Source organism: Lagopus leucura, unplaced genomic scaffold (assembly GCF_019238085.1).
Source record: "Lagopus leucura isolate 7727_CA_CO unplaced genomic scaffold, USGS_WTPT01 Super-Scaffold_100044, whole genome shotgun sequence".
Taxonomy (NCBI): domain Eukaryota; kingdom Metazoa; phylum Chordata; class Aves; order Galliformes; family Phasianidae; genus Lagopus; species Lagopus leucura.
In genome coordinates this window covers 3,771,952-3,796,507 of record NW_024962291.1, presented here as the reverse complement: position 1 = coordinate 3,796,507, position 24,556 = coordinate 3,771,952, and the positions used below count along the sequence as shown (strand labels likewise).

General features: G+C 40.6%; 1 protein-coding gene across 5 annotated transcripts in view; it reads left to right on the top strand.

The window, feature by feature from the left end:
• The window catches only part of OSBPL5 (oxysterol binding protein like 5), a 130,449-nt gene that overhangs the window by 83,093 nt on the left and 22,800 nt on the right, over positions 1–24,556 (top strand). For all 5 annotated transcript variants that reach the window (XM_042884587.1, XM_042884586.1, XM_042884582.1 and 2 more), the window contains exons 4-8: positions 3,924–4,004; positions 4,670–4,771; positions 6,272–6,475; positions 11,892–11,976; positions 19,999–20,170. In XM_042884587.1, coding sequence (XP_042740521.1) covers positions 3,924–4,004; positions 4,670–4,771; positions 6,272–6,475; positions 11,892–11,976; positions 19,999–20,170 — 644 coding nt within the window. The remainder of the gene's footprint in view (positions 1–3,923; positions 4,005–4,669; positions 4,772–6,271; positions 6,476–11,891; positions 11,977–19,998; positions 20,171–24,556) is intronic.

Here is a 24,556-nt window from a genome sequence, read left to right as displayed (position 1 = left end):
TGAGGGTACAATGACAGCTGCTAACTATCAGCAGCAGATCCCAGGAGCTACATGACTGAGATGAAAGGCAATAGAGACTTAACAGGGATCAGAAGTTGTCCCTGAGTGTAGTATATCCCATCATCACCCAGCAAGGTCATCTCTCGGTTCTGGAAAGGACAGGTCTGCTTAGAAAACTGTGAGTGGCAACACCTTCCACCCTCACAACTGCTGTGACATAATCTGTAAAAGGTTTTTCAGATTAACCATCTTTTAGCCATAGGATAAACAGCAGACAGAAAAACACTGTTTTTGCATTAGAAAACTGCAGTTTTTGTTGTTGTTTTTTGTTTTGTTTTGTTTTCATTTTAAAAAGGACACCAATTCCCTATCCTCCCACTGTATAACTGCTTCTCTCTGGTTAATATTATTTGCATTCTGTTGCAGGGAGGGAGGGTCAGATTCTGATAACTGGCACAAGCATTATCCCAATGTCCTTGGCAGAATAGCTGTGATGACAAAAGGCTTGCTTCTCTTGGTTTTCTACCAGACTGAGGATGGTACATCGACAGAAGTGCATCATTAAATGCTTTTGATATGTCCTAGTAGCTTAAGGCCCTGCTGTGTTTTGGGGATCTTTGCAGGTGATGGCCTGGATTTACTGAATCACAAGGTACAAATGAAACTATTAAGATAGCTTTGTGTAATAGCATGAAATCATGTTATTTCATGTCATTTAGCAGGTTAAACCTGTAAGAACTGTGCAGTGCTCTCAGCAGCGTGGAGAGTGCAGAGAGGGACTATGGCACATAGAGCTGGTGCTGGAGATCCCTGTCCTGCAAAGAGGCAGGAACTCCAAAGCCAGAGATGCAGTGCTTTTCACATGGTGGAACTGGAGATCACCTGCACACAAGGCATTGTTTAGGATTGTGATCATGAATCACTGTCAGCAGAAAAAGAAGCAAAGCTGGCAGGTGGAAGCAGCCAGTTTGCCTAATTAGAAAGTATCTGGGGAACAATCAAGTTTCTGAAAACAGAAGTCCCAAGTCAAGCTCATCTGGAAGCTTTGTCTTGCCTTCTACGTGGTTTGATTTCAGTAAGATTTGTTCTCCCGTCATAAAACTTGGACACTGGGGAGCTGCACTATCCATCACACACCGCTTTCTTCAGCATTTGAGGGGAAGGGCAGCACAGAATTATGCCTAGAAATTCTTCTGCAAGCGGTGAGAGACTTAAGCTACTCCCATCCATTCTTAAGCCCATCTTCACAAGCACCATTTCTGTGGCCGGGTTTTCATTTTCAGACAAGGTTAGCAAATTCAGCACCTCTGGGCACAGCTCAGACATGGGGGTGGCAGTGCCCCTAGGAAACAATGCAGCTGCTCAGTAGCTCACTGCAGCCCCCTGCAGGGCTATGAATCCTGCTTCTTTGACCAAGTGACCAATTACTGATTTGTAATGACTTCAGACAAGTTTCATTGTATTTATTGAGTTCCTAAAGGTGCTGGTATAAAACAGAGACTTTCGCTTCATGTGCTCTTGTGCACTGAGGCTTTGTAGCACGCACAGCAGCTCCCAGCTAGCATTGGGTTTGCGGTGTCCCTGGTCACAGAGCTGCAAGTCAGCTGCCCTGAAGAGTGGAATCAGTGTCTTTCTGTTTTGTTTTGTCTCTCTCTGGTTTTTAAGTCCTGTGGTTGTTTAACTCTGATTTTAGCATGACCTGGAGAGACTCCAAGGAGGCGGCTGGTGAGGCTGGCAGAGCTGTGACAGTGCCTCTGTGTTAATGTCGGCTGCCCATGAGCAGCAAGTTTAGAGCTCAGGTTGGCATGGTTAATGGAAGTTGTCAGAAGCCTTTCTGACTTGAGCTTCAAGATTTCTTCAAGCCAAGTCTGTGAGGGGTCAAATTTTTATCCTTTAAGTAAGAGCTTACATGTAATTCTTCAGAAAGCCAGTGACTTCAGCTTATTTTTACTAATTAAGCACAAAGCATTCTTTGTATCCTGATGTTCTGTAGACACCTGAGCAGCATTTCCTAGAATCATGCAGACATCTGTGCTTATTGTGCTTCTCACGCTGGTTGATGAGGAATGGTACACAGCGTTTCTCTGTGTGTCTGATCTCTCAGGTTGGAGGCTGTGAAATTACCAATAAATAGTCGGCTCATGATTGTATCTCAAGGACAGGATGTTCTCTCTGCTAATTGGGAGAAAGGGGAAGAATTCTTCTGACCACTTCCATAGGACACGTGTCTCAAACCATGAAAGTATAATCTCTCAATAATTCCAGAAGATTCTTGCTCAGAGGCATTTAAGCACTTAGAAATGTTTCCTCATAAAGAAAAGCTTGTAACATCTCTCTCAAATGTCTACCACTGCCCTTTGAAATGTGACAAGGACCCCGTGGGCACGATTCTCTGCTCTGCTGTCTTATCTGTGCAATGGTTCTCACTGCAGATTCTGAACTTTTACACTGAAGTCCCACGTGCAGAAATATGAAAGATGCATGAGTCTGTATCGCAGGTAGAGAAGACTGGCTTAGATTTCTACTAAGACAAAAATGACAAATACTGAGTATTTTGCAGGAGCCCAGAGCTGGTGTTTTCCCTTGGTGGGCCCACTGCAAAGTGGACTTGGATTGGGCAGTCAAAGTGGAGGGTTCACTGCTCTCTATGCTTTCACAGTTTTCTTTCCTTCGTGTATTCTGAAGCGTTACGTGTAGTTTTGCTTTCAATGAAAGACCGCTGTTTGTATGTAAGAATGTGTGCTATATTCTGTAGTGACCCTGGCTGTGTTGCAAACAGTGGTTTCTACCCTTAATTTCCAGCCCTGCATCACCCAGAAAGAATTTTGCTCTAGAGATGCTCATTTGAGGATGCATCCTCATCTCCCTTTTGTGCTTCTGCCACAGTCTCCAAGGCACAGCTGAGGGTCTGTTTGCTGTGATCTGGTCTGTTTTTATCTAAGCCATGTGTACATTTGTAGATGAGAACTGTATTTTATGTATTTTATCATTTTTCTGTCAAGCTCATTGAATCAAGTCGACTAAGAGTTGAATTTTTTTTGTAAAACCATTGTATAATAGGAGAGACAGTGTCTGACCCCAAAAGATCACAGTCTAAATACATCAGACACATGAAAGGTTGGAAGAAAAAGAAGTACAGAGACCGATAGTAACTTCCCTCAGGTCACTTAGGAAGTAGCAGAGACTGGACCATGCTGTAATTCTCGTGCTACTAGCACTCTCCAGCTTTAGTCAATTTGCTGACAGCGCCTATCTGAGTTACACTTTCTAAGTGTACTTTATTTTAGAAACAGTAATACTGTGACCCTGTCTAACAAAGTAACGCATTTTTCATCCCATCAGCAGAAACACAAGATCAGTCTTCAGCCTCTGAAAATGAATTTAAACAGCACTGACAGTATCAAACATGATTTGAAGTGACTATGTATTTTGTGCCTGGCTTCTTAAGGCCAGATGATGATGATTGTCTGTATGATCTGTAATGTGATTAGGTCATTTCTTGCCCACTCGTGTTCCTGGATAGTTCAGCTATGACAATGTAATTACCAATACCAAGTCTAGTACTGAAAGATTTCTACTAGCTTTTGTGTCTTTTTTATCCCAGTAATTGAAATGCTGTAAGAATGGAAAAGATGTTAATCATTGAGAATAGGGGTTGTGGTTTGTTCTTACCAAGATTAATGCCTACCTGGGAGAAATATGAAGAGTATGGGAAATTTTCCAACTAACTGTGAATATAAAGAGGAGATTTGGAGCACACTGCATATATGCTGTTTCTGAGCTCATCTGTAGTTCTGCTGCTGAAGTCTGCAGTCAGCTCCTTCATGGATCCTTGGAAGATATAAATGACCCTCAGTGGAGCTCTGCATGACCATCTTCATGTCATTTCATTCCTATTTTCTCTTTTCCTCTTTTTTTTTCAGATTGAATATAAGTTTTGCAATGGATCTGACAAAGAGTGTGTATCTCCCACAGCCAAATTCACTAAGAAGGAAACACTGAAGGTATGTGCAAAGCAGCCAAGTCAGCACCAGCTGACTTTCTTTTACCAAAGTGGTACCTTTAAAACAAACCTCTGGGAACACTTCTGAATCATTTCCCAAGTCCCAAAAAAGCCTCTGACTCTTTTAGGAGTCATTCAATGCCATGGGCATTAATGAGCTCTATACAGGATTAGGTTGTATATTGCAAATGGAATAAATCAGTGTAATTATTTTGCTCTGTTCTTATGCTCCAGAGCCATAAGGCACATCAAGAGAACTGTAATGCTTCATTGGTCTTGTTAGGAGGGGCATGCCCAGGCAAACTAAGCATATTATCTCTTGAACACTTGTTTGTCTCCAAACCAAAAGTATAAATAATTTGATTTGGGTGAAATTAGATTAAATCTCTTAAATTTGAGGGGTGAGGAGAACTGGATATTCAGCCTTCTTACATTCCCCAAAAAGTAGAAAAATCAGTTTACATTTAGTGAAGCTTCGTAAGCAAAGAAAGAAGCTGTTCTTTCAGTATGTTTTTGTTCTTCTCTGTGCTCATTTCTGGGGAACCTGCACTGGGTCAAGTTCTAGCTATGCTATACTTAGCTGCCCTTAATGCATTACGTTCTTTCCTCCTCCAAAGAGGCCATGCTTACAGCCACTGTATTTATTTTTTTCCTGTTCTGAACCAGGTCCAAAAAAAAAATTACAGACAGGAGAAGAAAAGAGCTACCAAACAACTCTTCAGTGCTCTGAAGGATCCCAGTGTAGTGATCACAGCAGACTGGCTGAAGGTATTTCACACAGATTATTCTGAGACTGTAGGAAGAATATAATGAGAAATACTTGCTGTCTGAGAGTTATGCACAAGCACTGAGTGTAGGAAGACCGACTCGTTTTGAGTTGATGTTGCTGTAAAACTTGAACTAAGATATTGGGGAATTTTTTTTTTTCCATCTGTCTATTGCATGTCTTTAAGAAGAACAAGGTCTCAAAAACTGCACAGTACCAAAGGAAGCGATGATGTTTCTTTCTTTCTTCCTCTCTGAAAGAATCTGCTGACCTCTTTCCATTGGTGTGCTTTTGTACAGAAGAGAGAACAGGCAGATACAGCTTGTTCTTTTGACAGTTGGATTTTATATTACCACAGCAGAGAGTGAAACATATTGGACGCAAACACAACTGTAATTTCTCCTTGTACAAAGACTCAGCCAGTGACACCTTCTCATTGAAGTCCTGAAACTTTGTATGTGGCAAATTACGGGTGGATTCACGTTGCAAGATGCTATCTTTGACCGCTGTTTTCTCCTCATTCAGGGCCATCTAGTCTTCTCAACTGGTCCTGCCTTCCACAATGGCAAAATTTAATCTTCAAACATCTCTGAACATCTCTTTTAAAACATAAAGTAAATTGGAAATATCACAAAACAAAACAATTGCATTTAAATAGTGCAAAAAGCCTCCAATTATCCTATGGTCAGTGTTAGAGGCCAGACAAGTGAGATGTGTGTGGTTTGCATGAGAAAATAGACATTCGGCAGAATATTTCTGTAGTGTTCAGTGTTGTTGATAAATAATATATTATTTTTTTTTTTTTTATAAAAAATATCTGTTTCATGGTTGCTGTGGATGGAGATTTCTGGCTCAGAAACGAATGATCCTGATCCACAAAACATAGGACTTGATGTTTGACCTATGTATGCTGAAGACAAGAAGACCTTAGGCAAAATATAACCTTAGTGAGAAACCTCCCCATTCTTAAAGCTCTTATCTTAAATATATGCTATCAGATTCAATGCCTTCTATACAAAAGAGAATATGCATTGAGCTTGACAGAGAAGTAAACCAGCTGGAGAAGGAGCTTTAAAAAAAAGGGGTATTTGACAAAGCACATTAATATTTCTGTTCTACAGAACATTATTAAAATGACTTCTAAGTCCAGTTAGACTGGCTATAATATATTTCTATGTGGTATCCTAATTGGCACGTCCTCCACGATTATTAACAAATCACTTACATGGGCCAGCAGTGCTGGTTGGCCTGAAAAATGAAGCAAGATGCAAACACCAAGCCAGTAATCAAAATATAAAGATGATAGCCTGATTTGAGTGGTCTGGGATTTTGGTATAAGAACCCCAAGTCTGTTCAGATAGTGTAATCTCCAAACAAAATGTATCATACTGTGTGCTTGGGAGAAATGTGTACTGTATTTATTGAGTAAATACTGAATAAACATTTTTATTTTAAGGAGTAACACAAGTGCAACAATTTGTTCTCTTCCTGCCTCCCTGCAGATTCGTGGGACCCTGAAGAGTTGGACCAAGCTGTGGTGTGTTCTGAAACCTGGAGTGCTGCTGATTTATAAGACGCCAAAGATTGGACAGTGGGTTGGGACAATCTTGCTTCATTCTTGTGAGCTGATTGAGAGACCCTCCAAAAAGGATGGCTTCTGTTTTAAACTTTTTCATCCTTTGGATCAGTCAATCTGGGCTGTAAAGGTAAGTAGTGTGATGAGCTAAAGAGCCTTCTGTTAGTGTAGCTAAAACTCATGTCTACTGAGCACCAGCATTATCTAGCATTAACAGTGTCTACATTTTCAGTAACTTGGTTGCTGTTAATGGTGGCAAATTGCATGATAAGATTAAGGACACTAAAGCTTGGTTGTAATATGACATCAAAGAGGTGCGGCACATTGTGATTATTTATACATGTGTATCATTCTTGGTGAATAGATGTATGCATAAATTGAGGAAAGGAGAAACACACTAGTGCAAAGTGAATAACAGACCCGCATAACTGACTTCCCTAAGACAAGGGTGTACAACATGGCTTTGCACAACACTGGAACAAGGCTGGTAAAGTGACAAAAAGTATTGCTGTTGACCACAGCTTATTTTTTTTAATTATGATGTCTGAATTTCGGTTTGTTTGCAGTAGAACTCAGTGGACTGCTCAAGACACAGCCATGAGACAAAAGTGTAATTTCGAATAGCTGGTCTTAGCCTTCTCTTCTTTGAAAAGGAAATAGGAAGACTTTCTCTTTTTTTGTTTTGAGTGCTTATTCAGCCTGAGGCTGAGGCAATATCTTCTGGTATGTTTATCAGCTCCAAGAATGGCCTCTGGATCTCCCTGTAATACAGATGATTGACAGTTTCTTGCATTTCTTGAAGTAACTCCCTGCAAGTTTCGAAAAACTGCATTTCTTTTATTTTTTCTTTAAGAATAGGTAGTAACAAATAAATAAATAAAATGGAATGCTTGGGAGCAAAGAGAAAGACCCCAGTACCTTCTGAGAAGCACTGAGAGCAGCATCTGTTGGATATCTTGAAGAGATGGTACTCAACTGATCTTGGACTCTTTTTCCTCTCCAAAAATTGCAACTCGACAGAGTTGTTGAAAGTATATATTTTTTAGGAGTGCACCAGTGCAAAAAAGGCTTACAAGTTATTACCTTGCTGCAGGATGGTCAGCAAAATAAGTCTACTTGGAAAGGTTCATGCAAGAGTGCCTAACAGAATGCCTAACAAAACTGGGGGGAAACCCTGTGAGAACAGATGGAGCTCATCCATCCAGTTAATCTGTTTTAAACACAGCTATACAGTATATCAAGTCTTGGAATTTTTATTAAGGTTAGAAGAAAGAATTAAAATGGACCTCATCAACCAGGGGTAAAAGGTGCTGTTTTCTGATGGTAGACCAGCTTCAGTTTGAACCCAGGTTGCTTTTGCACTATGTCGCAAAGGTTTTATCACAACCTTCTTGAACTGTGGAGTTTTGTTGCTTTTTTATACAGAGCATGTGCCCAAGATGGATGTCAATCATTTGCTGTCCATCGACAAATAAATTCCTTGTGACATGACAGGTCAACTGAACTCTTCTGAAAAGCACAGTCAGGAGAGATAGTGAAGAAACAAGATCAGGAGCACAGTCAAACAGCAAAAAGCAGTGTTGCTGACAGATCTGAAGTGTCATGTTGTGCCAGAATGCCCTTCTCTTGGTATAAACCAAAAAGAAACAGTTTTTATCATTATATAAGTGTATTTGAGTGTATGTGTATCTAATTCTTGTGCCTCTTGAGAAAAATATGTGATGGAAATAGGAATTCTCATATTAAATATGAAGGGAATATGTTTCTGAAAAATGTTTGTGTACAAGAGGAAGCCCAAGAGATGTGAGTTTTAAAGTCAAAGTAATATTCTAAGTCACTAGAGACTTATTTGGAATGCTGCATTTGAGGATAGTTCCTTAAATCTGTATTCAGCTGGAACTGTTAAGTGTGATAGGTGCTTTCAGCCACAAGCTGAACACCAGAATACAAATCAAGGAATCCACTGTTGAATTGTTCAGTGTCAAATAAGCTCTTTGCACTCTGGCAGCAGTTTAAAGCTGACATTGCTAACATACAGTTTTATGTCATTTCACAACCTTCTTTTAATTCAGCTGGAGCAGAATTGCTATTCTAAATTGTCTGTGTGTAACTTTGCAAAGAAAGCCTATTTGTCCTGAAATAAAGGTAAGCCTGAGCTTAAACAAGAAATGCAAGATAAAGTCCATCATGACAGAAATAAGGTCTGGCTAAACAACTTTTGCTTTTGGCTAATCTGGCTTGTAAAACTTGCAAGGATTTTTCAGATTACTGTTGATGATCCAGTTTAGATTTTCATTATTGGACTCAGCTCCCTCAATGTAATGAACACCTTTGGATATGTTATCCAGGCTGCTCTACAGATGTTTGGATCCAGTGGCAGAGTTCAGCCCTGGAACAGATGCCTGGTTCAAGCACTGCCATAGGTGTTCATGATTGTGCTAACCAACTAAGTTTGATGTGCAGTCATTTAATACAGTTAGAGCAAGATGAAATTTTGGGATGTCTTTCATATGGTGGGTAGGTAAGATGTGACACTATCTTACAGCTGGCAGCTATATGCACCAGGGAACTTCTTTTCCTATAAACCTTTCTGATTTCTGGATTGCCAACTTAGTAATTAACATGAAGGTGTGGATGTGGACATCTGTTCTTGTTCTTTGCAAAGGCAGTGTACAGCTATCAGCTGGCAGGTTTTGCCCAGCAGTCCCAAATAAATGCCTCAGAATAGTTTGTATGTCCCCTTGAGCTTACACACAAGTTAGCTGAACATGGTGTGGGAAGGCTTTAATAGACTTCATCTTCTGGCAAATTTTTGAAGTGGTAAATGAGTTGGAATCAGATCTAGGAATGTATATAACTTGACATTTGTTGATTTTAAGAGTTTTGAGTCATTTCTTTACAGAAAGAAGTCCTACTAGTGGGCTTGTGCTACTTCTTTTGCTGTTGCTTATTGTCCTCCATAATATTACACTAATTTTATCTTTGTCTTTTAGTAATTATCAACAGCACTTTGAATACAGGGATTTCCCCCTCACTTTTACTCTTTGCTTTATGACTTTCCAAGACTAGCTGTCTTGGCACACTATGTATATCAGCAAATCCATTCCATTTTTCAAAGCCTGAACACACCCTGTTTGTCAATGCCTTTGAGTCTCAAATCAAATGTAATAACAGGAATGGATGGAAGATAGCCCTTTTTTGGCTGTATTGCCTATAGACTGCAGCTGAGCTCCACGTCTCCGAACAGCAGAGATAACAGTCACTTTTAGTGAGGGATGGTCATTGCCTTGGAGGTCTTAAACTCTAGACAAGTACAGTGCTCAAAGGCTGAGAGACAGAAAGTGCCATTATCTCTGCTGTGCAGATACAAAACCTAGTTTACTTTGTGGAAATACTGACTTTATTTTTATGACCTTTCTTCTCCTTTCTGTGGGAAACAGCCCCTTCTGTGCATAAGCACGTGTTACCACTGAATACATTTCCTTGACTAAGCCACTCCTTGTGTTAATCTACACATCTAGATGTCCGTTAAAATCTTGTTTTGACCCATCCTTTCATGACAGTCCACCCTCTTGGTTTCTTTATTGCTGGCTCTCTATCGCTGCTTTTTGGTTGTAGGGATTTTCCTTCAACAGAAGAAATGTCAGTCTCTGATCCGAAAACACAAGTAATGGAGTTACCAACAATTCTTGAATGTCTTGCTCAGCTGCAAACTAGTGAAAGGAAAAATGCCATTGGGGATGCTGCCTGATTACATTAATTTCACTGGTAATGTCTTGAGCTGTTCTGCTCTGGATCACTAATCAAATCCCAGCTTTGCCAGCCCTGACTATTAAGCTCTTAAACACTTAATTTTGTGAACCCTGATCCTCTTGTGGAAGAGGGGAAAGGAAAAAGAAGCAAGTAACAAAGATCCCAATTTCTCCTGGCAGCAGAAGAACCCTGCAGATATAGAGACAAGAGGCTAGGCTGGAGATTGCGGTCTTCTCTGCTCTGCAAGTTTGTGACATAGACATAGACACAGACACAATTTGATGCTTGTCCTATGCTTGCTCTCCTTATATTTTCCAAATTTCGTCTCTCTGGGTGAGACTTAAAAAGAGACATCCAGGTAAAACCACGATTTAACTACCAGACACCAGAAGCAGTCTTCAGTAACAGACACAGTTCACTGTATGCAAACTTCTCTCCAAGAGTGGGATTGGATACTGCAAAGGACTGTGCAAGGGAGGACCATACTCAAATTGCAGATATTTCCATATAGATTATAAGTATTACATGTGGTGTTCTCTGGAAACTAAAGAAAATCTGTATTTCAGCATTCCTGGAGGAAACTGCTTGTTCTACCCTGCAGTTGGCATAGTAGATATACGAGTGTTGTTTTTCTGCTCTGCATGTACTTTTGATATTGGCATATTTGATCTGCTTTCATGTTGTCTGTTGCAAGATGAGGAAGAGAAGGAATTGAAAAAGGGTGAGTGACTTCAGAAATGCAAAGGTGGAGGTAGGACTCATATTTATTTCAAGCAAGTTGTGAGTTAAAGCACATACAATACAGACTATGAAGCTCAGCTTAACTGGGTAGAGGAAAAGCTTCTTCTTCACAGCTTCTGGAGCTCAAGAGGAAATGATAAGGAAAAAAGTCAAGATGTTGTATTGTTCACCTGAGTGCTTTAATCCAGTGCCTCCATGTGAATCATTTCTAGACAGTGTTGTGTTGTGCTGGATGTTTACAAGACACAATCATCTTTTTTTCTACATCTCCTAAAGTAAAGGCAAAATAAGCAAGCAAAACCAGGTTTTGTTCCCAGTATCTCTGAGGCAGCTGTCCCCCCAGGCACCCCAGTATAAAGGTTCTCAATATTTGTGGATGTGGAGGTGAAGAGTAGCAGCCCATCAGTGTGTCCGTGCTGGGAAACCTTTGATCCTCAGCATGTAATCTTCCCTGTCATCTCCTTTCCTGCAACATGGCCTGGTCCCCACAGAAGGGTTTGCAGGATAGAGCTTTGCCTTTCCTTCCTTCCTTTCTTCCAGGAGATCTGCCATTGCCTCTCTGCTAGAGATGCTCACAGCAGAAGTGCAGGCTCTGAAGCTTTTATAGTGACACATAAATGGTATTTAATCTCCAGTGCATCAGATTGATGTGTGCTGCATGGAAAAGTCTGTTCAGGTGTTACACGAAGATGGGTAATAGCAAATACTTGGCTGATTCTTTTGTAATTTTTGTTGTTGTTGTTGGTTGTTTGTTTTCTTGGTTTTTTTTTCCAAGGTCTAGGAATGAGATTCCTCTGTTTCTGAGGATGTGAATAAATAGGACAGTTTTGTAGCTGAGCATGGGTTAGGCTGAGTCCAATTTATGTCAGGGCTCATTAATGCTTTGGAACCACAGCAGCAAGTCATGATTACTAATGAATCTTTCTAAATTACTCCATCTGCTTCTTTCCTCCTTTCTTATCACAAACATACACACGCTGCCTAGTAGAAAGACACTGAATGGTCACTGCATTTACAGTGCCTTACTTCTTTTTGTGTGTATGCATTTCCAGGGCCCAAAGGGAGAAAATGTTGGCTCCATCACTCAGCCTCTTCCCAGCAGCTACTTGATTTTCAGAGCAGCCTCCGAATCAGATGGTAAGTTTGGGTCTTCATTTGGTTTCTCCAATTATTTCAAGTCTGTGGAAGAAAATACACTGATGCAAATAAATAAATAAATAAATCTTGAAGGGAAAAGTAACAGCTCGCTCAGTTTGAGATGACATTCATTAGCATGGGTTAAAATAGGTCAGGCAGACTACAGTACATTTCATATTCTTCATGAAAAGACACCTTTCTGTATACGTGTATGGAACGACCTTGGCTTGTAGCTGAGATAACAACTTTACATCAGTAAACACTGGAGAAAGAAAAAAGCTGATCCTGAATTCTCCTGAGATGAGGCTTACCTGCTTCCTCAGTTGAACTATTTAGAGAATTTAGAGGGTTGTCTGCCAAGTCATCAAATAGGTAGAGACCTTCTGGAGGAAAATAACATAGCAATATGGAAAAAGTGTGGATAGATGCCTCTCAACCACCAGAATTCTCCTGTAAACATGCTTTATCAGCTTTTATGTTGTAGCAGGTCCAGATGGAACCTTGTGCAACCTCATGTAAAAAAATGTTCTGGGAATTCACAAAATTGTGGAAGGTAATTTTAGGTCAACATACAGTAAGTATGCCAGCTTGCTATGTGAAAATCTCTCTAAATGACTTTAGCAACCTAAAATATCAGTGATTTATAAGTAGATAAAGTGATTAAAGTCATGTTTTCATTCCATTTAACCTTCAGACTGCAGTAGTTTCTTTGGCGTGGCAGATTAACTGAGACTGTTTCATGGATCTTTGTTGCCTCTCACAGAAAGGATGCCCATGTAGTCCATGTGCTCGATCAGATTTCATCTAGACTGACTTCAAGGACATAAAAATTGTTTGTGGAGCACAGTGGGCTTTAGAAACAGCATGCTTCTGGTGAATAAGTTTCTTGTACTCCTAAAGACTAAAAATGGGACACTGAAGATGCCAAATGCAGCTCTGACATGGCACTTAGAATAGGAGGAAGGCTTCTTCCATTATATACTTGGCATGCTGTTTTTCCTGCTGCTGTATTCATCATGAGGTATACCATCTCAATAGTGAAAGCTGCTTAGAATTGCCTGTATAGTGAAATGATGTGAAAATAAGTGGAACTTGTGCAGAACTGTAGAAGCACATTTATTCTTTTCTACATCTTTGTAACTTATGGGACAGTACAGCGTATTTGTGTAAAGGGATGCAGGATTTTATATGGCTCCAAGTATCACCCATCTTGATAGGAATAGATTGATACATAGTCTTTTGGGAAAAAATGCCTTTGAGGCAGAGCTGTTAAGTTACAGGCATTTCAAATTCTAGCTAGATGGATGACCTGCAGAAGAAATAAACAGAACAGTCCTGCAGAGTTCTTAGGTAACTGACTAACTTCACTGTCTGACAATCCAGATTTTGTAATTATTTTGAGATCCATCTGACTCGTCTTTCAGTCAACTTAATTGGAAAATGCTCAGAGGGAACAAAGTGGCCATTGTATACATTCAAGACAAATTGCTGTCTGATAATGTCCTTTTCTTGTGTCATTTCTGTTGTCTTCTAAATGAAAATTTTATTCTAGTGAAAATCTGATGATTAAATGTTGAGGCCTGGCAAAGAGACCTGTGGCTTAGTTTCTACACCCTCTTTTCTATGATGACTATCACAGGCCTTAAAATAGTAGAATAGCTTTAGATTTGTTCTGATTACCCTTGCCCATGAGTGCTCCATGCTTGCAGTAGTGCCCAAGAGATCATCAGCAGTAAGACTTACCTAGCTGTGATCTCTCCACTCAAGTTATATACTGTAATTCTGTAAAACCACAAAAGGGGCCATGTCTGGTGCATGAGAAGTTTAAATATTTAGAGGCCTTGTGGGAAGTTTTCTGCCCAGTGAATTATTATGACTCTGGTGTCATAAGAGCTTAAAATAGTCACTTACTGGAATGTATTTTTAAAGCTAAAATGTTGGACAGTATTCTTAAGAAACAGGCAGGGACCGGGCAGGTCAAAGTAGAGTCACTATAGGATGTAGCATCATTTTCATTTTCTTTGCTGTTTTTCTACAGTAGGGTGGTCTGGTTAGCAATTCCTTCCACATTGTTTGAATCTGTGGCATCTCTGAGGAGGTGTTGTGACCGTATTCTTTTTAATCCACCCTCCCATGTTAATAGCGGGAAATGAACGGCAGAGCATTTGGTGAATTTAACAGTAATTCCTGTAAGCCTCTGACTTGCTGGGGAATATTGAGTTACAACATATGTTATATGTACAGTTCTGTACCACGATCAGCAGCTACATGGCCTACTTTTTTCTCTCAGCGTTTCAGAATCCCTTTTTTCCCCTCTGCTGTACCATCTGTGAGAGAATGCTGGTAGGATTTAAGGTCCTGACTTCTGCACAGCCTGCAGAGCTACCGCCAAGCTACACTGAATTTCACATTCACAGACGCCAGCAGCAGTCTGCTTTGTGATGTGTTTTAAAGACATCTGGAAGGTCAAATCAGCCCGCAAGGCCCAACCTGTACAAACGCAGGGTCTTTCTTTCTTAGCAGTTTCAGAAAAGGAAATTGCTTTTTCCGAACCAGTGACTATGTATTCGTTTCAGACTTATGCTGATGAGCGACTTAGAATTAGTAATTGAAACACGTTCCGAACTTCCTGCTCGGACCATTCTGAGGCTGTTCCTGAGATCCCCAAGTCAGTGCCCTGCAGCTCCCAAGCAGTTGGAGTTACCTGGTTGTATGTATCTCGTATCTTAGATCTCCACCTTGCCATAGGCACTGCTACTGAAAGGGTTACTGGGGAAGCTCAAAGTGGCAGGCTACCAAGGGTTAAAGGCTTAACGGTGGAATTATAAACTACACTTGCATTTCATTGCTTATGTCTGTCCCTTCCTCCAGGCAAATTTTGGTTAGCCTTGTGTGGGTAGAGCTGTGTGTAAAACCTGATGCTCTGGCTTGTGGTGTCCTTATTTCTATAGATTTTGCTAGGCACTCAGCCCTTCCTCCAAAATGGGTGCTCTGATCTGGGGATTAAATTACATTATTAAAATAAGGGTCATGCACAGAAGCAGTGAACCAAGAGGAAGATTGCTATTTGAAATCATCTCCACAGTGCAATACACCACCGGACCCTGGGAGTGGTGGAAAAAATTAGAAATTGCCTTGTTAGCTTTATGTCTGCCCTTCACATTCCTCAGATTTTTCATAGCACTTGAAAATCCAGGCATTTGCAACTTGACTTTGTTTAGCTTGCTGCATACAACTGCACCTGCAGCTAACTGAGGAATGACATCCTTGCATCTTGACAGCCAGAGTGCAAGAAATCATATACATAGGCACCCAAGTGATACCACAAAATAAGAAGCAGTCAGCTGGATACTGTGACCTTAATGTTCACTGACTGAACCAAATCTGTGTCTTCCTCAGCATCTGTGATTTGTGTGCACTTGAGCAAGTATTCATCATTTCCAGGTGGCAGTCTACTTCAGGTTGATTTTGAAAAGCATTTATCTTGTAGGTGTGAGGCATGAGGCCAAAAGCTGAATGACTTTAATAATTCAAGAGGAATGAACACCCCTGAGTGATGCCTGTCTGGAATAACGTATGGTTACTAGGTGTGAGGCTTTTGAAGTCTTAATTGGCTAGAAATTAATCTCAGCTGTTCTCTAGCTACAAAAATGCAAAGTTTAATCCTAGATTGAAATTTCTCTGTGCCATGATATGATTCCACCTCAAGCAGATCTGTGTTATTGATGAGTGCTGAGAGAACATTGGCTGGCTCCTCTGTGATCTGCTGCTCCAGAATGTGGCAAATAGATCTAGCACATCAAATTCAGAGTTGTTCTAAATGGAATGATGAGAACTGAAGAGCTTTGTTTTTCCATTATTTTCTGCTTTGTTGTTGTTGTATTTCTGTAGGATGGTTGCTGTAATTTAAGATCTGTTTAAAGGCTAGGAAATACTGAAGGTATTCCTTGAACTGAGACTGGTGTAGCAGCATAAGCAACCATTGTTTTCTCCAAGGGGTAGAAGTGTTTTTTGTCACTTGGTTTTAGTAGTTCCTTTTGTCCAAGAAGAAAAAGAGTTGGTGCAAGCACTTGTTTTCTCCTATTCAGCCTTGTAGCCTCTAGGTTTCTGCACGCTGCCAGCAGTGCCCTGTGGATACAGAAAGTGTCCTGCAAGGAGAAGCAGTGCTTCTTGTCCGTTCAGCTGGACTGCATGAATCATCTCAGAGGACTGCAGGGTGCTTTTCCAGGCTGCTGCGCTACAAGGCCTGAAGATTTCAAAACAGAGATGTGTGTTCAGCTTTGGTTTTGAGAAGTCACAGCATTACACATCCTTTATTAGGTTTTTTTCAAAACCTTTCAAGAAGGAAGGAACTTTGGAACCCAGCTGTGTTTAGCAGATTTTGCAAAGAATTTCCTTCTTGAAATTGTCAGTCATGGCTGTAGACACATGTATCAAAGAAAAAAACCTAAATGCTGCCACGTGCCAAATGATCTTCATTTGCTGAAGTGATGTAGGGGAATGGAAACTCAAACCAATTGTCAGAGCAAGGGGAGCAGCTGCTCCAGAAAAGAACAGGAACCTGAGCTAATGCAAGTACTCTAGTAGGACAGATAACTGCTTTTGGCCTTTGAGGAACTGCCATGTTCAAGGGATCACTCTTCTTCCATTGCTCCTGGACGGAGCCAAGGCTGGCTAGGCAACCCAAACCCAAGCAGTTCAGGTGCTGAAAGATGGGTGATATGAGATGTCTTCCTTGTTCTTGCTGCCAGTGTGAGCGACCTGACTGGGACTGACTTTGTCCTTCAGAGAAGGGAACCTTTTCTAGATGGGATTTCTTTTCTGTCTGTTGTTTTTCTCACTGAGAACTGTTAGCTTTGGATGAAAGGCTATCATTCTAACTCCTCTGCATTTCTGTTTTGCTTCCTTTATATGGATCATATTGGGCTGCCATTCCCCTCTGAGGGAACCTTCTGCATCCTTCTCTGATCCAAGCACCTCGCATACAAAAAGAATATGTCTTGAGTCAACCATTCAGAATTAGAAAATGTGAAAAGTAAATTCTGTGAAGCCTTCATGCAGACTACCATGACTGTGGATGACCATTCAATTATCGTGACCACATGCTTTTTTCTCCTTCTGCATTTCCTGAGGGAGGGAGTTGACACCTCATGTAAGCAATTAAGCAATCCAGATGATAGATTTTTCATGCAATTTTCACAATAAAGATGAATGTTACTCAATAGCAAGATCACTCAAATGTAAAATATTTAATGTAGGCCTGTAGCAATGAAACAGGTTTATCTTGTGCACAGTCCCCAAAACTTAAGAGGGTATGATTTTACAGCACTGTACTGTAAAATTGTAAAATTAACACACTGTTGACTTGCAGAGAATTTAACCTTTTTATGTGCAGAGGAAATCCTATGTCTTTGTCTGTGTGTGTGTGTGTTTGCGTGGCATGTGTTTGTTTAGATTCACAGCACCACCTGATGGCTGAAATCTTAGCTTGGGGTTTCTGTGCATTGCTTGAATTCGCTTTCTGTTGGAAGTGAATACAAGGGCAGGCTCTGACACAGTTTCCATGTGCTGTGGGGCAGAAGTAATACTGAATGCTAACGCATGGTTCATTCTTATAATGACTGTTCCTCTAAAGCTTTGTGTTGCTGCATTGGAATATTAAATTAAACAATTTAATTATTATTATTTTTTAATTTAAACTCTTTGAATACGGCTTCCAAAATGGTTCAAATTACTCATGACTACTTCCTGGGATTCATCTAAAATAATATAAAACTTAAGCATGTCATGCAATGGTTTCTTGTGGCAATGTGGTGGACACTCATAGCTTGTGTTGGTACCAGTGAATGCCTATGGCAGTGGCAGTGCAGGGTGGCCAGCTGTGCCTCCAGCTTCAGGGAGGGTTGGGCTGCAGGGCACAGTATGGGAGGTGGCCAGGTGCTGGCTTGGAGGAGACTTGGGACATTCTTGTCACCCCTGTTAGAAGGCATAAACATAGCCAGTGCATTGTCGTGATTGTCACAAGAGGATGTCTGTGCAGGAGTGCTGCAGAGAGCTGAGGAGCTGACCTCCCTTACTGCTCTTTATCAAAGCATCTATCTCTACAAGCCCATTGGACATAAAAATATCTTGACATTTGCGGTGTTTCCAAATGATGCAGTCATCACTCTGCATGGACAGGAAAAGAAAAGTTAAGGAGAGAGGAAAGTCAAAGAAGATGAGCACAAGTAGCAGTGTACTCACTTGTATGGAGTAACCTGAAACAAGTTTCCATCTTGATGGGTTAGCAGGGGTATGTAGAAGAGAGTAAATTTGTTCTCAGCACAGCCATTAACTCTGATGGGTTATGCATGCAAATCTTCCACATGGCAAGAAGAGAATAAATCTCTGTATGTAAAGCCTTCGTGCAAGAATATTTTTAAAATACAAAATAGTGTGAAATCAATTCCAACAGCCTTCAACATTCCTAATCTTTAGTTTCCATTATGTATGGTTTTATTATTAAATAGTAAGCTGATACAGAAGGAATTTAGGGGTTGAAATTTGAATGAATGGCTGAGCTCTGTGGCGTTTGGGGCTCAGTATTCAAATGGAATTCTGCAAAATTCTGGAGTTTTACTCTCTTTTTGGTTTATAGCTTTGTACCAAAGTAAGCTCTAAAAGCTACTCAAATTTTAAACATTTCCTTATATACATGAGCTTTTTTTTTTTTAAAGCTCTCATTGATCTTGTAGAGCCAAATTTCAGTCACATTGAAGTTGATAGGAATTCTGCCCAAGAGATCAGCTGGATCCCAGTGAGATTAATGCATATGCGTGATGCTTAGTGTGTGGTGGAATCAAATGTAATGGAAACATTTCCCAAATGGAACCTCCAGGTGGATACAGTCCAGGAGCAACCAGTTTGTAGCAGCTGCTGTTGCTGGAGCAAAAATCCCTTTGTTTTCTTCCCTGCCTCTCAAGAACACTTCTAATTATTGCAAAATGTATTTTGAGGAGTGTAATCAAGAGCTGTGTTTTACATGCTAGAAGTTAGAGGATAACTCCCTAGATACCTCAGTTCTTAAATGTTCAGCCAATTTGCAGGTGCCATGGCCACATTAAAGAAGCAGGCTGTTTTCAGGTGCGTTCAAGAATACAAAGGCTCCAGCACTGTGATGTTTAGCATTACCACACTGCTTTGTGAATTTGTGTGGACCATCGGAAAAGGATCCAAGGTTCAGTTTGGGTTCCTGTCTGTGGTTTCTGTGCAGGCCTTAAGAAAATCCAGTAAGGCTAGACATAGTTTATCTCATCTCTGCACCAAACTTACAGTTTCTTGTATTTGTAAAGTAGGCCCTTCAGTTACAGATATTTTAGAGCATGGTAAGAAAAGCTGACACTTCATCCTGATTGTCTGAGGGACTGGGAAAAATAAACAGCCTGACAAGCAATTTCCCCCACTGTTAATCACTCTGGCAGTATTGATCTTCCTGGTTCTTCTTTGGAGTGTTTGCTGTTAGAACATTACACCCAGTGTGCAACCTGCAAGTCGACTTCTAGTTCAGTGCTTACACACTGGGGAGGAGGACAAGATAGCCAGAGGATAAAGGAGATGAAAAATGTAACATAGGTTATTGTACACAGTGAATTCCTGAGTTATAATAAGCTTTGCTCCCAGGTAAGAAGCTTCTGAAGCAATGTATGAGTGTCTTAATTACTCTCCTGTCCTTAATGGAACATGGGGAATGGTTTTAAACTAAGACAGGGGAGGTTTAGGTTAGATATTAGGAGGAAGTTTCTCACACAGAAGGTGGTGAGGCACTGGAACAGGTTGCCCAAGGAGGCTGTGGATGCCCCATCGCTGGAGGCATTCAAGGCCAGGCTGGATGTGGCTCTGGGCAGCCTGGTCTGCTGGTTGGTCACCCTGCACACAGCAGGAGGTTGGAACTGGATGAGCATTATGGTCCTTTTCAACCCAGGCCACTCTACGATTCTACGATTCTACGATTCTGTGATTCAACAATGTCCCTTATTTTCACAGGCCGATGCTGGCTGGATGCTCTGGAACTTGCCCTGCGTTGCTCCAGCCTCTTCCGGCTCAGTGCCTCCAAGCAGGGAAAGGATGGAGAAATGAATGGCTCAAGTGATTCTGCACATGCAGGGCTCAACAACATCTTGCACACAAGCACCATCTCGGACCAGGAGTTCTTCCAGTAAGATGGGGCTCTCACTTCTTAATGCACAGAGAGAAAAGTGTTGGGTGGGTCATGCTTGGGCATCCTGTCAACTTTAGTGTTACGTAACCAGAGCCCATTAAGAAGACCCAGATAAAAAAATAGCCTGTATATTCTTCTGCTGCATCCATCAGAAATCTGTGGGTTTGGAGAATATGGAATCTGTTGTCACCTGGTGCTTGGGAGGAACCTCAGTTGAGTTCATGTATACAGTAAGCAATTTTCTTCTGTATCCTTCTTGAATCAAAATGCTGTTTAAAGGTAGTTCCATGAAAATGGCTTGCTTGAGTAAAGAGTGCAGTCTAGTCACTGAAGTAGACCTGTGGTTAGGCAGACACAATCATTTACACTGTCTGTCGGTTGACTAGCACATATGGCTCTGAGTCTGATCTGTTTTTTAATAATGTGTTTCTCTTTGCTAATAGTACTATGTCAGCAGTGTGCACACACTGCATCCTTAGTTTTATAATTACTTCTCCTCTTTCTACAGGGGTTTTGAGTGGTTTCCTATTTCTTCCATTATGCCTCAGATACATTTTTACATAAGGGAAAAAATGTGCCCTATTCATATTCCTAGTAATGCTGCAGCATTTTAGAAAAACTGACTTCAAAGCATTTAAAAGAAGAAAGGGCTTTATCTGTTGCTTTTAGATAAATAGGCAAGCTCAAAAATAGCCCTGGTATAGATATTTGGCCCTTGGAGTGGAACTGGGAGATGTAGTGTCTATTTCTAGTTTTGCTGATAGGAATTTAACTTTTAGGGCTCAAACCATGAACCATTGATTAGACAGTTTTTAGGGTAGCAACACTTGCCGTTTTGCATGGATGATGTCTCACAGAGTGGAATCTCACCTTTGGGTGATTTTCTTCTGCACTGTTACAAGTGTAACAACAGCAGGGATCTGAGTCTTCTGCAGACTGTAAGAGGTATCACTGGTCCCATGGGACCTAAGCTAAATGGCAGCGTTCTGGTCTGGTCTTTACTTTGAAAGGCTCTGGTATTCCCAGTGTGCATTCTCCAGACCTGCTCTTTGTTGTTGGTTTTGTTGTTGTTGTTTTTTAAGCTAAAACTTGAATACAAGCTTTTCTGAGGAGCAATGTGTGAAGAGAAGGAAATCAGATGTACTGCTATGGTGCCTGTGTTGCCCTAGTAGGTGAGCAAATACTGCTGTTTTTCTCGGGCATCTTCTGTAATACCCCACTTTCTAATTTTTTTCTATGTAAGAAAGAGGCTTTCAGAACTGTGCTTGCTGTGAATGCAGTGGACTTTTTTCAGCTGATGCTTGAGTGTATAGAAGTATTAATAGTAAAAGGGAGCCTACAGCACTGAGAACTTACAGTCAGACCCATGGCTTCTGAAAATGCAGAAGATAGAGTTAAAACTGCACTGAAGTATTTCTTCTCTAACATACGATACATAAATGACATTTAAATGGTGCCTCTGCTTCACCACTCAGTTATCCGACAGTAAAAGCCCTCTGAATGGGACTGAGGCTCTGCACACATGGCAGGGTTTTGGGCAGAACAGGGTACCCACAATTGGAACCAGATTTTTCTGACAAACTCAGATTTTAGCTAAGTCTAGTTCAATCTGGAAGTTTGGCATCTGATTGTCTGGACAATTCACTCTCCTTTCTGACTTTTACCGCTGGCTTTAATGTGTACCCAGACTTTCTGCAGTGCTTAAAGCCCAGAGGAATGACTTTCTGCTGTCCCTGGTGGAATAAAGAACATTTAACTGAGGGTGAAAATAAAACCTAAACTGTGGAAATGCTGAACAAGGGATTTTTAGTTTGCCACTGACAGTGGTTTCATCACAGGGATTCAATCATTCTAATTAAACGCCTTCCCTACAGGGAGTCATACCAATTAAACTGGCACGCTGTTGTTAAGGGGGGCAGTTAATTACATTTAACTCCATCTTCAAATTAGCCAAACTACTCTGTCAAGGAAACAAAAAGGAAAAAAAGGGAGATGATGGATATTATAGAGAGAACAAAACCCAAGAAAACTGGCAAAGGCAAATTCTCACTTGAGCCAAAGCTGCATTTGTCTACTGGCTGCTTTGCTTCTTTTCCTGCTGGGAGAGAAGTCAAGATTATATGGTGATTTTGAAATCTATGTCCTTAGTAGCATGAAAGGAAAAGAACTATGCAAGTTGTGCCTGTGAATCAAAAACTAAAGTACTGGGCAAATCTGAGATTTTTAGACAAGAAGCCTTTAGGGCATCAGACGCTCTTCATATGAAGCTGTGTTTCTTGCTGCTTCCGTGTCCAAGGAATCTGGCTTGTTTCCTTGTTTGATGAAAGCCAAATTTATCTTTTTGCTTTGTGTAGATGAGCAGCATTAAACCCAAAGAAGTGCGGGTCACTGACTGAAGTTTCCAGGAACATTACTGGAAAGTAAAGTACTGACATATGACAGATCCAGTATGCTGAAACAGTGTATTAGCTGTGAAAGATGCCGAGTCATTCATGCTCATGAGTAAAATGGAAATCTGCTCTTGACTTTTGGTATATTCATTCCTTTCTAGCATTTCAAACCGGGTCCAAATCACATTGGAAGCCTCTGAGAAATCTTAACATTGGTTTTAGTTCGAGCTCATGGGTTGAATTTTGTTTTTCTCATATTGTACGTATTTACTGATAACTCTGTTCGAAGGAGTAGAAGATCTGGCTTCACTTCAGCATCTCAAATTTGTTCCTCAGAACATCTGTTTTCCCTTTGGTTTCCTGGAGCAGCTCCTTGGCTCTGGGATATTAAGTCTTGCCTTGTTTGTGGCTGGTGAATAATCCAGCACAATGAAGTGTGATTTCATATCAGTTTAATCTCCCCTCAGATTAAATCTGGAATCTTTTAAAGAAATATTTCTGCAAAAGAATTGGGGTGGGAAGAAAGTGTAGAGGAAATGTGAGGCAGATGAAACTTAAAAACATATGCTCTCCTTACTAATATGAAATAGAAATATGCTTCTTCTGAGCCATGACCCATAAGCTTTATAATAAACTTTTTCAAGCATACGTACTCCATGGAGAAAACTTTGACTGGGTGAGGGAGTGTAGCAACCATAAACGTATTTAACTGATAATTGGAAAATGAAGGAATAAATTAGGTTTTGAAGGTCCACAACTAATACTTGCCCTACCATCAGAAAGTATCAGTGCTAGGGAATCATGGGATGATTGCTCTGACAGATCTTACCTTTCTTCCTCTTTGTCATGTTAAACTCATGCACACGCTGTACTCCAGACTTTCATTGTATTTGGTTATCAGTCGTTACACTTGAAGGTCACTATCTATAACAAAGAAGTGAGACCCTGGCATTAGAGCATTTAGACAGATATGTAATGTCTAAAAGCAACTTATTAGGGCTGGAGTATAGGGGTCATTGACTTTCTGGTCTATGATTGTAGGTTTATTTTAAAGTGAAGCTAAAAATTGAAAACATAGTAGTTTTTATATTATACACATGGAGACATATACACAGATACATATGCAAATGGAGTTAAGAGATTTTCTGAAGGCACAGAAAGCTGTAGATGACACTTTCAAAAGAACTCAGCCTGTTGGGCTCCTCTGGAAACTGAGCTGTGAGTACCACAGCGTGGCTTGGTTTGTGCAATAAAAATCACATGCTGAGATCATCTGAAAAGCTGATGACAATTTTCTGTGTCCTGACTCTTTTTTAATTATTTTTTGAAAACCTGTCTCTAAATAGCGATGTCTATTTATCTTAAAATAATCAGCAAACAAACAAAAATGCTTGCCCACAAGAGAACCAGGAGGGTGGAACAAGGGATGGGAACTTTCAGCATTAATCTATAACCAAAATTGGAACGTGCCCAGAAGAGTCAGAGCTCTCATCTGGTGAGGAGAGAAAGCCTGCTTTGAGGAGGAGGTGGGCTTCAGGAGGTAACAAAGCTCTTCAAGATCCAGGGCCTGTTTTGATCCTCTGAAACCCCTTGTAAATGCTGAAATTCTTCTCTTATTGTTCCATCTGAGAACAATTTTGAATGAAGACTTGGATAAGAAAGAATCTGCAATCTGGACTAGGCCATGGAATAGCTATGTGTGTGAAGATGTCTCTGAATAGGGAAAGCAAAATGCCATGCTAAGTACCCCTTGGAGAGACAGGCATTAAGTGAATTCTTTTCAGGGTCTAACCTCTATCTAGTCATGTTTGTTACCTGTTGCAGGAACTGCATCTGCTTTTTCAAATGGAGATGCTACATGAGAGAGAATTTTTAGCCCTTTCCTTATCCTATAAGGCCTGTATCACTGAGCATGAGGCTTACTCCTTCCATGCTTTTTCTTGATGCTACTATAATCTTTGTATTCTTGCTATGTGTAATTGCCAGTGTTTGC